General features: G+C 52.3%; 1 protein-coding gene across 1 annotated transcript in view; it reads left to right on the top strand.

Annotated features, from left to right (window-relative positions):
- The window catches only part of ESYT3 (extended synaptotagmin 3), a 62,938-nt gene extending 50,003 nt beyond the window's left edge, over positions 1-12,935 (top strand). The window contains exons 11-23 of the mRNA XM_075285913.1: positions 602-650; positions 719-808; positions 4,807-4,869; positions 6,748-6,813; positions 6,914-6,976; positions 7,265-7,351; positions 9,793-9,942; positions 10,022-10,401; positions 10,476-10,565; positions 11,873-12,004; positions 12,436-12,541; positions 12,623-12,672; positions 12,825-12,935. Coding sequence (XP_075142014.1) covers positions 602-650; positions 719-808; positions 4,807-4,869; positions 6,748-6,813; positions 6,914-6,976; positions 7,265-7,351; positions 9,793-9,942; positions 10,022-10,401; positions 10,476-10,565; positions 11,873-12,004; positions 12,436-12,541; positions 12,623-12,672; positions 12,825-12,861 — 1,363 coding nt within the window. The 3' untranslated portion in view covers positions 12,862-12,935. The remainder of the gene's footprint in view (positions 1-601; positions 651-718; positions 809-4,806; positions 4,870-6,747; positions 6,814-6,913; positions 6,977-7,264; positions 7,352-9,792; positions 9,943-10,021; positions 10,402-10,475; positions 10,566-11,872; positions 12,005-12,435; positions 12,542-12,622; positions 12,673-12,824) is intronic.
- The last annotated feature ends 321 nt before the right edge of the window (positions 12,936-13,256 follow it).

Here is a 13,256-nt window from a genome sequence, read left to right as displayed (position 1 = left end):
TAATCTGGAGGGGTCATACATGTGGTCATCTGGAGGGGTCCTACATGTGGTCATCTGGAGGGGTCATACATGTGGTCATCTGGAGGGGTCATACATGTGGTCATCTGGAGGGGTCATACATGTGGTCATCTGGAGGGGTCATACATGTGGTAATCTGGAGGGGTCATACATGTGGTCATCTGGAGGGGTCCTACATGTGGTCATCTGGAGGGGTCATACATGTGGTCATCTGGAGGGGTCATACATGTGGTAATCTTGAGGGGTCATACATGTGGTTATCTGGAGGGGTCATACATGTGGTTATCTGGAGGGGTCATACATGTGGTCATCTGGAGGGGTCATACATGTGGTCATCTGGAGGGGTCATACATGTGGTAATCTTGAGGGGTCATACATGTGGTTATCTGGAGGGGTCATACATGTGGTTATCTGGAGGGGTCATACATGTGGTCATCTGGAGGGGTCATACATGTGGTCATCTGGAGGGGTCATACATGTGGTCATCTGGAGGGGTCATACATGTGGTCATCTGGAGGGGTCATACATGTGGTCATCTGGAGGGGTCATACATGTGGTCATCTCTTCCCCTTATGTTACCCAGTTTGGTGATTGGTCTGGAGGGCGTCATGAAGGATCGGATCGTGGACGAGGTGAGCAGCTTTCTGATGTGTGACTCTGTGGCCGGCGTTCCATGGCTGACCTGTCTTCTCTCCCCCAGTGGTTCCCGCTCAGTGATGTGGTCAGCGGGTCCGTTCATCTAAAGCTGGAATGGTTCTCACTGCTGGCCACGCAGGACAAGCTGCAGGAGGTGAGTGAGCGGCCACTGAGGAAGGAGCCACAACCGAGCCCAGCAAGGAGGCCATGTAATAAGAGGGCACTATAGAAGAAACACAATATGTCAGGAGGTGACAGGCAGAGTCCAGATATACTGTATACACTATAGATACACTATGTATGAGATATACTGTATACACTATAGATACACTATGTATGAGATATACTGTGTCACGGGATGGTTAGAGTCCAAACTATAGGCAATGTGTAATATATATTTCATGTGGAATGTATTCTCTAACCTGTTATATACATCAATGTGTAGTTGGCTGATTAGGGTCTAGTGTGTTAGCACATTGTATGCAAATACCTCTAACTAGTGAGGACAATGGGTGGAGATAATCTGATCAGTGTCTCCAAGAAGAGGTTGGACGGTGCATTGTCCATAGTAGACAGGGAGTCTGCTCTCCTTGGTATAGGTGAGGGGGGAAGGATCTGTGACTCAGCCCTTCCCACCCACAGATATAGGTGTAACAGTCTTAGTATATAGATATAGCTAGCAGTTAGTATGTGTTAGCCGGCCTGTGCACAGCTCTGCAGAGAGCCAGGATTTAGTTACAGGACCAAGGAACCAAAGTTATCATTGGATTGTGACTTCTGTGGACTTATTGTTATTACGGTTGATGTGACCGCTGCCGGCTACTAACTTTGTGGATTACAATAAATTGCTGTTGTCTCCCGACCTCTTGCGTCCGTGTTGATTCAAAAGACCATCCGGAGGAAGACGTATATCTTTGCTCCGTGACAACTGGTTGGCAGCGGTGGGATCAACAGCGGACAGCGAGATGGACTACAGCAGCTCAGCGATTAATGGAGCCACAACCTCAGAATACAGGAACTGGACTATGGCAAGTCTACAAGTAAGGGCCCGGGAACTAAACCTGAGTTACCAGGGAAGAACGAAAGAGCAACTGATCGAGGCACTGGAGGAGATGACCCTGCAAAGCGACCATGAGGAGGGCTGCCCCCAGGAGACTGGAGAGATACGGGAGTGGCAGGTACAGACCCAAAAGAGCAGATGGGTTGTTTTGTATGAGGAGGAGTTGGCAGTGCTGGGGCTAGGAGCAACTGCAGAGCAAAGGAGTAGAGCATTACAGAGGGCTCAGGAAACGGAGAAGGAGGAACAGAGAATGGCGCATGAAAAGGAAAGAATGGCGCATGAAAGGCGAATGGCTGAGATAACTACGAGGAATTATAATCAAACGCCGACCCCCAGCCCAACAGTGAGAGAACCACCATATGTCTCCCATAAACACTTCAAGACCTTTGAGGAAGCGGCTGGGGATGTTGATGGATATTTTCAGGACTTCGAACACCAGTGCCACCTGATGGAAGTCCCAGAGAAGGATTGGGTCCGGTATCTGGTGGGGCACCTACGAGATGGGGCTGCGGAAGCTCTCAGAGCCATGGACCCTAGTGATCAGCGGGACTATGAGGCCATTAAAAGAGCGGTGCAGAAGTATTATGCAGTCACTCCAGAGACCTACCGAGTTCAGTTCCGCTCTTTGTCTTACAATGGGGGAAGCTCCTTCCACATGTTTGCCCACAAATTGAAGCAAGCATGCAAGCGCTGGCTAGAAGGAGAGGAGGCTGTCACAGTCGATAAGATCCTCCAAGTCATACTTAAGGAACAGTTCTTTTCCCAGTGCCCCGCTGAGATCCGTGAGTGGGTGCTGGAACGGAACCCAGTCACAGTTGAGCAAGCTGCTTCTCTTGCAGATGAGGGCCTGACCATCAAGCCGCAGTGGAAGAGGTTGTTTGCAGAGGAGCGGAAAACTACCACAGTCCGCCAGACACCCTTCAGCCAGCCACCCACCTTTCGTGCCCGGCCTCAGGATTACAATTCCCCCTCTACCCCTGCCCCAGCCCATCGGCCTCCAGCTATGAACAACCCTGTCCCTAGACAACGACCTACTGGAAGAATGCTAGAGCGCAGATGTTTTGGGTGCGGGCGGCCTGGACATTTGCAAGCTAGTTGCCCTGTTAACATGGGGGCACGGGCCACCGTGGCATCCCGGCCTATTCACTACCTGGGAACCACTCCTAGGACAGAAAGTTTGGCCCCATTTCCAGATGACTCCATGAATGACACATCTGTTCCACCTCCAGGGGTCTATGGGATTCAGCCTTCCGCCACACATCCCGCAAACCTTCAGCGGAAGCACTTGCAGGAGGTCCTACTGGATGGCCGAACAGTTGTTGGATTCCGGGACTCGGGAGCTTTCCTAACGGTAGCGGACCCCCGAGTAGTTCGACCCGAGGCCCTAGAGGAGGGCCCTGGCCTTTCTATCGAGTTGGCAGGAGGTACTCGGAAACGTATTCCTAAAGCTACCGTGGAACTCGACTATGGTTATGGACCAAAACGATGCACAATTGGTGTGATGAGCGGGCTGCCGGCCGATGTTCTGTTAGGTAACGATGTTGGAAATCTACAGTGCCACTTTGTGGGAGCAGTGACCCGAAGCCAAGCTCAGAGAGACGCCAACATGGATCCACCGGATTTTCTGCCAGATGCCAGCCCTTCAACTCTACAACTTTACCATTCAGTACCGCCGAGGGAACCAACACCAGAACGCAGATGGGTTATCCCGGCAGGAGGACATATGAGCTATAGAGACTGATGTGCATTCCCCAATTTACCTGTGTAGGCCAATTGTGTCATGCACATGTTTTGAGAGGGGGAGGGGTTGTCACGGGATGGTTAGAGTCCAAACTATAGGCAATGTGTAATATATATTTCATGTGGAATGTATTCTCTAACCTGTTATATACATCAATGTGTAGTTGGCTGATTGGGGTCTAGTGTGTTAGCACATTGTATGCAAATACCTCTAACTAGTGAGGACAATGGGTGGAGATAATCTGATCAGTGTCTCCAAGAAGAGGTTGGATGGTGCATTGTCCATAGTAGACAGGGAGTCTGCTCTCCTTGGTATAGGTGAGGGGGGAAGGATCTGTGACTCAGCCCTTCCCACCCACAGATATAGGAAGTAACAGTTTAGTATATAGATGTAGCTAGCAGTTAGTATGTGTTAGCCGGCCTGTGCACAGCTCTGCAGAGAGCCAGGATATAGTTACAGGACCAAGGAACCAAAGTTATCATTGGATTGTGACTTCTGTGGACTTATTGTTATTACGGTTGATGTGACCGCTGCCGGCTACTAACTTTGTGGATTACAATAAATTGCTGTTGTCTCCCGACCTCTTGCGTCCGTGTTGATTCAAAAGACCATCCGGAGGAAGACGTATACCTTTGCTCCGTGACATACTGTATACACTATAGATACACTATGTATGAGATATACTGTATACACTATAGATACCCTATGTATTATATATACTGTATACACTATAGATACACTATGTATGATATATACTGTATACACTATAGATACGCTATGTATTATATATACTGTATACACTATAGATACGCTATGTAGGAGATATACTGTATACACTATAGATACGCTATGTATTATATATACTGTATACACTATAGATACGCTATGTAGGAGATATACTGTATACACTATAGATACACTATGTATGAGATATACTGTATACACTATAGATACCCTATGTATTATATATACTGTATACACTATAGATACACTATGTATGAGATATACTGTATACACTATAGATACGCTATGTATGATATATACTGTATACACTATAGATACGCTATGTAGGAGATATACTGTATACACTATAGATACGCTATCTATAGTGTATACAGTATATATCATACATAGTGTATCTATAGTGTATACAGTATATATAATACATAGCGTATCTATAGTGTATACAGTATATCTCATACATAGTGTATCTATAGTGTATACAGTATATATAATACATACACTATATAATAACAGGGTCGTTGCCCCAGAGGGGGGTGATGATATAATATTCGTGGCTTTACCTCAGAGGTGGGATCTGGCGACTTCTGTAACTCTTCTCTTTTTCTAGGCCCCTAATGGTTGTTCCACCGCCATGGTCATTGTGTATTTGGACAGTGCAGGTTGTTTGCCGGTAAGTGACACGTTGTATCTTGTCTGCAGTGCTTTGTGTGACAAGGGGCGGTTGTATCCTTCAGTGTCTTCCCCCCCGCCTCCTCAGTGTCTTCCCCCCCGCCTCCTGAGTGTCTTCCCCCGCCTCCTGAGTGTCTTCCCCCCCCGCCTCCTGAGTGTCTTCCCCCGCCTCCTGAGTGTCTTCCCCCGCCTCCTGAGTGTCTTCCCCCGCCTCCTGAGTGTCTTCCCCCGCCTCCTGAGTGTCTTCCCCCCCGCCTCCTGAGTGTCTTCCCCCGCCTCCTGAGTGTCTTCCCCCCCCGCCTCCTGAGTGTTTTCCCCCCGCCTCCTGAGTGTCTTCCCCCCCCGCCTCCTGAGTGTCTTCCCCCCCGCCTCCTCAGTGTCTTCCCCCCGCCTCCTGAGTGTCTTCCCCCGCCTCCTGAGTGTCTTCCCCCGCCTCCTGAGTGTCTTCCCCCGCCTCCTGAGTGTCTTCCCCCGCCTCCTGAGTGTCTTCCCCCCCGCCTCCTGAGTGTCTTCCCCCCCGCCTCCTGAGTGTCTTCCCCCCCGCCTCCTGAGTGTCTTCCCCCCCGCCTCCTGAGTGTCTTCCCCCCCGCCTCCTGAGTGTCTTCCCCCCCGCCTCCTGAGTGTCTTCCCCCCCGCCTCCTGAGTGTCTTCCCCCGCCTCCTGAGTGTCTTCCCCCCGCCTCCTGAGTGTCTTCCCCCCCGCCTCCTGAGTGTCTTCCCCCCCGCCTCCTGAGTGTCTTCCCCCCCGCCTCCTGAGTGTCTTCCCCCCGCCTCCTGAGTGTCTTGCCCCGCCTCCTGAGTGTCTTCCCCCCGCCTCCTGAGTGTCTTCCCCCCGCCTCCTCAGTGTCTTCCCCCCGCCTCCTCAGTGTCTTCCCCCCCGCCTCCTCAGTGTCTTCCCCCCCGCCTCCTGAGTGTCTTCCCCCGCCTCCTGAGTGTCTTCCCCCCCCGCCTCCTGAGTGTTTTCCCCCCGCCTCCTCAGTGTCTTCCCCCCGCCTCCTGAGTGTCTTCCCCCGCCTCCTGAGTGTCTTCCCCCGCCTCCTGAGTGTCTTCCCCCGCCTCCTGAGTGTCTTCCCCCCCGCCTCCTGAGTGTCTTCCCCCCCGCCTCCTGAGTGTCTTCCCCCCCGCCTCCTGAGTGTCTTCCCCCCCGCCTCCTGAGTGTCTTCCCCCCCGCCTCCTGAGTGTCTTCCCCCCCGCCTCCTGAGTGTCTTCCCCCCCGCCTCCTGAGTGTCTTCCCCCCCGCCTCCTGAGTGTCTTCCCCCCCGCCTCCTGAGTGTCTTCCCCCCCGCCTCCTGAGTGTCTTCCCCCCCGCCTCCTGAGTGTCTTCCCCCCCGCCTCCTGAGTGTCTTCCCCCCCGCCTCCTGAGTGTCTTCCCCCCCGCCTCCTGAGTGTCTTCCCCCCCGCCTCCTGAGTGTCTTCCCCCCCGCCTCCTGAGTGTCTTCCCCCCCGCCTCCTGAGTGTCTTCCCCCCCGCCTCCTGAGTGTTTTTTCCGCCCCGCCTCCTGAGTGTCTTGCCCCGCCTCCTGAGTGTCTTGCCCCGCCTCCTGAGTGTCTTGCCCCGCCTCCTGAGTGTCTTGCCCCGCCTCCTGAGTGTCTTGCCCCGCCTCCTGAGTGTCTTGCCCCGCCTCCTGAGTGTCTTGCCCCGCCTCCTGAGTGTCTTGCCCCGCCTCCTGAGTGTCTTGCCCCGCCTCCTGAGTGTCTTGCCCCGCCTCCTGAGTGTCTTGCCCCGCCTCCTCAGTGTCTTGCCCCGCCTCCTCAGTGTCTTGCCCCGCCTCCTCAGTGTCTTGCCCCGCCTCCTCAGTGTCTTGCCCCGCCTCCTCAGTGTCTTGCCCCGCCTCCTCAGTGTCTTGCCCCCGCCCTAACCTTGTCCTCTTCACCCTACAGAAGAACCACTTTGAATATTCAAACAACGAGCACTCAGCCAGACAGCGATACGCCCTGTACCCCAAGGTGAGGAGCAGCCCCAGGCTATTGTTCTGTGTTATCAGCCAGTCTTGGGGGGGGGGGGGTGCGTCTCTTATAATGAGATCTTCTTCTGTCTTCTGTGCAGTGTGAGAAGGAGCCGAGCTCGTACGTCGTCATGTGTGTGGGGAAGAAGTCGGTGAAGAGTAAGGTGAGTGGCCCGTGGGCCCCATAGGCGGCACATCACAGGGTGAGGGTTTGTTACAGTTGTATCCAGTGTAAAGTCCAGACTGATACATTGTAACAAACTGCCAGGAATATATAGTTATGCTGCTCGCACAGCTGAGGGTTTGTTACATTTGTATCCAGGTGAGACAAAGTGTTTCCAATGATGAGACAAATTGCTTATCAGAATCCTCGTGTAGAGCGGACGGGCAGTCAGAAGTCACATGACTGCAGCGTGAGAATCCGTCCCCATTAATGTCTCTTCTCCTTACAGACCTGCTCCAAATCCAAGGACCCCGTGTGGGAACAGGCCTTCGCCTTCTTCATCCAGAACGTGCACATGCAGCATCTCCACCTGGAGGTAAGGACCCCTGTAGGGACCAGCCATAGGGGACTGCTGGAGGGGCCATGGAGGATACCATACACTGCTGGAGGGGCCATGGGGGATACCATACACTGCTGGAGGAAACATGGGGGATACCATACACTGCTGGAGGGGCCATGGGGGATACCATACACTGCTGGAGGGGCCATGGGGGATACCATACACTGCTGGGGGGGCCATGGAGGATACCATACACTGCTGGAGGGGCCATGGAGGATACCATACACTGCTGGAGGGGCCATGGGGGATACCATACACTGCTGGAGGGGCCATGGGGGATACCATACACTGCTGGAGGGGCCATGGGGGATACCATACACTGCTGGAGGGGCCATGGGGGATACCATACACTGCTGGAGGGGCCATGGGGGATACCATACACTGCTGGAGGGGCCATGGGGGATACCATACACTGCTGGAGGGGCCATGGGGGATACCATACACTGCTGGAGGGGCCATGGGGGATACCATACACTGCTGGAGGGGCCATGGGGGATACCATACACTGCTGGAGGGGCCATGGGGGATACCATACACTGCTGGAGGGGCCATGGGGGATACCATACACTGCTGGAGGGGCCATGGGGGATACCATACACTGCTGGAGGGGCCATGGGGGATACCATACACTGCTGGAGGGGCCATGGGGGATACCATACACTGCTGGAGGGGCCATGGGGGATACCATACACTGCTGGAGGGGCCATGGGGGATACCATACACTGCTGCAGGGGCCATGGGGGATACCATACACTGCTGGAGGGGCCATGGGAGATACCATACACTGCTGGAGGGGCCATGGGGGATACCATACACTGCTGGAGGGGCCATGGGGGATACCATACACTGCTGGAGGGGCCATGGGGGATACCATACACTGCTGAAGGGGCCATGGGGGATACCATACACTGCTGGAGGGGCCATGGGGGATACCATACACTGCTGGAGGGGCCATGGGGGATACCATACACTGCTGGAGGGGCCATGGGGAATACCATACACTGCTGGAGGGGCCATGGAGGATACCATACACTGCTGGAGGGGCCATGGAGGATACCATACACTGCTGGAGGGGCCATGGGGGATACCATACACTGCTGGAGGGGCCATGGGAGATACCATACACTGCTGGAGGGGCCATGGGGGATACCATACACTGCTGGAGGGGCCATGGGGGATACCATACACTGCTGGAGGGGCCATGGGGGATACCATACACTGCTGGAGGGGCCATAGGGGATACCATATACTGGCGCCCCCTGCTGGAGCTCCCACTGCTACCATTCAGAAGTCAGCGCTTTGTTCTAACAGTGGACACCATGCCCAGGGTACGAGAGGCTGGATCCCCGTCAGCACTAGAAGCTCCAGAAAAGTCCCGGCGCATTGACCTAGTCCTGCTCTTACAGTGTCTTCTATTGTCATTCACCTGTGTGAGTGGGGCTGAGCCTCAGGATGTAACTACAATGGTAGCAAATAGTGATTGTGAGAATAGAGAAAACTCAGGAAAGTTTATTTAAAAAACGCACAACTCATTGTACCAATGCCAACAACAAGACAGTGGTGTTGTGTACTGCAGTGCGGTGTAGTTTATAGTATTGTAGTATGGTCCAGCGCGGTGTAGTTTATTGTATTGTAGTATGGTCCAGCGCGGTGTAGTTTATAGTATTGTAGTATGGTCCAGCGCGGTGTAGTTTATTGTATTGTAGTATGGTCCAGCGCGGTGTAGTTTATTGTATTGTTGTATAGTCCAGCGCGGTGTAGTTTATTGTATTGTAGTATGGTCCAGCGCGGTGTAGTTTATTGTATTGTAGTATGGTCCAGCGCGGTGTAGTTTATTGTATTGTAGTATGGTCCAGCGCGGTGTAGTTTATTGTATTGTAGTATAGTCCAGCGCGGTGTAGTTTATTGTATTGTTGTATAGTCCAGCGCGGTGTAGTTTATTGTATTGTAGTATAGTCCAGCGCGGTGTAGTTTATTGTATTGTAGTATGGTCCAGGGCGGTGTAGTTTATTGTATTGTAGTATGGTCCAGGGCGGTGTAGTTTATTGTATTGTAGTATGGTCCAGCGCGGTGTAGTTTATTGTATTGTTGTATGGTCCAGCGCGGTGTAGTTTATTGTATTGTAGTATGGTCCAGCGCGGTGTAGTTTATTGTATTGTAGTATGGTCCAGCGCGGTGTAGTTTATTGTATTGTAGTATGGTCCAGCGCGGTGTAGTTTATTGTATTGTAGTATGGTCCAGCGCGGTGTAGTTTATTGTATTGTAGTATGGTCCAGCGCGGTGTAGTTGCTGCTACCTCTGCACTCCCTATATCTATGGCCCTGGGCGGTAGAATCTGACGGTCGGGGGAGTCTGTTGATCCTGTTTTCCACCTTTGGGCTGTAGATGACTCTGGTTTGCACTTGATGTGTCTCCAGGTGAAGGATGATAACAGGCAGTGCGCTCTCGGTATGCTGGACATCCCTCTACATCATCTCCTGGCCAGTGAGAATCTGACCACAGACCAAAGGTTTCCACTTATGAACTCGGGGCCCAACAGCTTCATCAAGATGAAGATTGTCCTCCGGGTGAGTGCCAGCGCCTTCCGTACCAAGCACCAACTCTACCACACCCCACACTGACCATGTCCTGTATATGAATTCCCAGGTTCTGCACATTGAGGATCCCGACCCGGACACGGTCTATGCAGGAATTAACTCCTTGAAGCATGGACCAGTCTCCATTAGACGGATGCAACAAGAGAAATCCCATGGAAATCACCGCAAACCCAGTGACCCTCAGCAGAACCAGATTCACTATGTCCCACATAACAAAGTGGTCCACAAGGAGAGTGTGGGCAACGTTAGCCAACGAATTAGTCATCTGGGCTCTGAACAGAAACCAACCCACAACCAGATCCCGGATCAGTCCGGTAACACCTCAGCTCCTCGAACCCCTAACCTAAGACACCTGCACAGACTGGCGCCCAGCCTCGTCTCACTCAGTTCCATGGCTTCCTCAGTGTTTGACGTTAGTGAGGACCCCAGGTGAGTCCCTTCTAAATGGCCAAGATTGTCCCCTGTGTTATTAAAAGTCTAATGGTCACTTTGGATGTTTCTAGTGGATCAGGTGTGGTGACCGGAGAGGTTAACATCTCAGTGCGATACGCCTCGCTGCGACGCTCCCTCATTGTGTCTGTCAATGGCTGCAGGTAAGATGGACAAGACCATTGTCTCTTTTAACACATATTTCCTTTAATATGGTCTCCTGGCCCTCACCACGTCCTTCAGATAATATGGTCTCCCGGCCCTCACCACGTCCTTCAAATAATATGGTCTCCCGACCCTCACCACCTCCTTCAGATAATATGGTCTCCCGACCCTCACCACCTCCTTCAGATAATATGGTCTCCCGACCCTCACCACCTCCTTCAGATAATATGGTCTCCCGGCTCTCACCACGTCCTTCAGATAATATGGTCTCCTGACCCTCACCACGTCCTTCAGATAATATGGTCTCCCGGCTCTCACCACGTCCTTTAGATAATATGGTCTCCCGGCCCTCACCACGTCCTTCAGCTAATATGGTCTCCCGACCCTCACCACCTCCTTCAGATAATATGGTCTCCCGACCCTCACCACCTCCTTCAGATAATATGGTCTCCCGACCCTCACCACGTCCTTCAGATAATATGGTCTCCCGGCTCTCACCACGTCCTTCAGATAATATGGTCTCCTGACCCTCACCACGTCCTTCAGATAATATGGTCTCCCGGCTCTCACCACGTTCTTCAGATAATATGGTCTCCTGACCCTCACCACGTCCTTTAGATAATATGGTCTCCCGACCCTCACCACGTCCTTCAGATAATATGGTCTCCCGACTCTCACCACGTCCTTCAGATAATATGGTCTCCCGGCCCTCACCACGTCCTTCAGATAATATGGTCTCCCGACCCTCACCACGTCCTTCAGATAATATGGTCTCCTGACTCTCACCACGTCCTTCAGATAATATGGTCTCCCGGCTCTCACCACGTCCTTCAGATAATATGGTCTCCCGGCTCTCACCACGTCCTTCAGATAATATGGTCTCCCGGCTCTCACCACGTCCTTCAGATAATATGGTCTCCCGGCTCTCACCACGTCCTTCAGATAATATGGTCTCCTGACCCTCACCACGTCCTTCAGATAATATGGTCTCCCGCCCCTCACCACCTCCTTCAGATAATATGGTCTCCCGCCCCTCACCACCTCCTTCAGATAATATGGTCTCCTGACCCTCACCACGTCCTTCAGATAATATGGTCTCCCGACCCTCACCACGTCCTTTAGATAATATGGTCTCCCGACCCTCACCACGTCCTTCAGATAATATGGTCTCCTGACCCTCACCACGTCCTTCAGATAATATGGTCTCCTGACCCTCACCACCTCCTTTAGATAATATGGTCTCCCGACCTTTACACTTGTTTTCATCTCCTGAAAAATGAATGTTGTCTTCTGTGTTCTTATAAAGAAACCTGATCCAGTGCTCAAATCATGGAGCCGATCCCTATGTCCGCATGTACCTGCTCCCCGACCGGAGATGGGCCAGCCGCAAGAAGACGACAGTGAAGAGGAGGACCCTTAACCCCATCTACAATGAGAAGTTAGTAGCACAGTCCCCTGAATCCTACGACCCCAGACCATGATCACCACCAAACTGGAAGACTCCATTGTCCGGATTGTGTCTGGTGTTCTGCTCCAGGGTCTGGTCATGTCCAGTGGGTTCTGGTATCTGCAGGGATATCGGCTCCTGCTCCATCTGGTCCCATTCAGGTCATTGTGGTAAATGACACAAATTACTTCTGACCCTCTGAGGGGACGTTCCGCAACCTCCATGTTAGGTGTCAGAACCTCCTGACAATACGGGGTTTCAGAGGAATATTCCTTCTTCTGGGGCCACTAGCCATAATAGATTGGGCCCTCAGAGGACGTCACTGTATCAGTCCATCCATTCCTTACAGGGGGAGGGGACATTCTAGATATTGGGGTCTCCAGGATTCGAGGTCACAGCTCCCCCCACTTTTTTTCCTCCAGGTTTGAGTTTCTGGTTTCCCTTGAAGATGCCAAGAAACGGACGCTGGACATTGCAGTGAAAAACAACCGGCCGTTTGGATCTCAAGAGAGGAAGGAGATGGGGAAGGTAAGTAACGGGCGCGAGCCGCTGCACAGGGACTACAAGTCCCATCGTCTGTCCGCTCTAACGTCTTGTTCCTTCTCTTAGACGCTGGTGGATCTGTCCCAAGAAGACGTTGACCAAGGATTCACCGACTGGTAAGTGGAACAATGAGACCAATGTGGTCAACCAGAAAGGGTGTGGCCTTCGCCCCATCCCGGGGCCCTGATGACACTGACCCCCCCCCCCCCCCCCTCACTTTTCGGTAGCCTCATATTCACATATAACGGGCGTTCTTCATGTCTTACAGGTTTGATCTGACGATGTCCCGACACCCAACGTCCTGACTTCCAGTGGCGGCCATGTTGTCTCCATGTAAATATGTACATATGTAATATATGCCTGTGGGCGGGGCTGTATGTAAAGTTTATTATATAGCATTGTCCCCGCCCCCGCGCCTATTTATATCGTCTTATATCTGATTTCTTATTTATTCACACGTCCTGACCACGGAATCGGCCGCCATTACCCAACCGGACAATAAAATTATTTTCATGGTAAACGACTCGAGTTCAGTTTTAGAAACGGCAAAAAAATTTCCTTGGAAAGGGGGGAGGGGAGGGGGTGAGACCATGGAGACCAGACGGGGGGAAACATTCAGGCTGCACTTTATTTCAGGCACTTTGTAGTTTTATAGGTAAAATAAACCAAGTCCTAGGAATGTGTAAACTTATCTGCTTCT

Source organism: Leptodactylus fuscus, chromosome 8, assembly GCF_031893055.1.
Source record: "Leptodactylus fuscus isolate aLepFus1 chromosome 8, aLepFus1.hap2, whole genome shotgun sequence".
Lineage (NCBI taxonomy): Eukaryota > Metazoa > Chordata > Amphibia > Anura > Leptodactylidae > Leptodactylus > Leptodactylus fuscus.
Note: the sequence above shows the minus strand (reverse complement) of the source record. Positions and strands in the feature narration are given on the sequence as shown.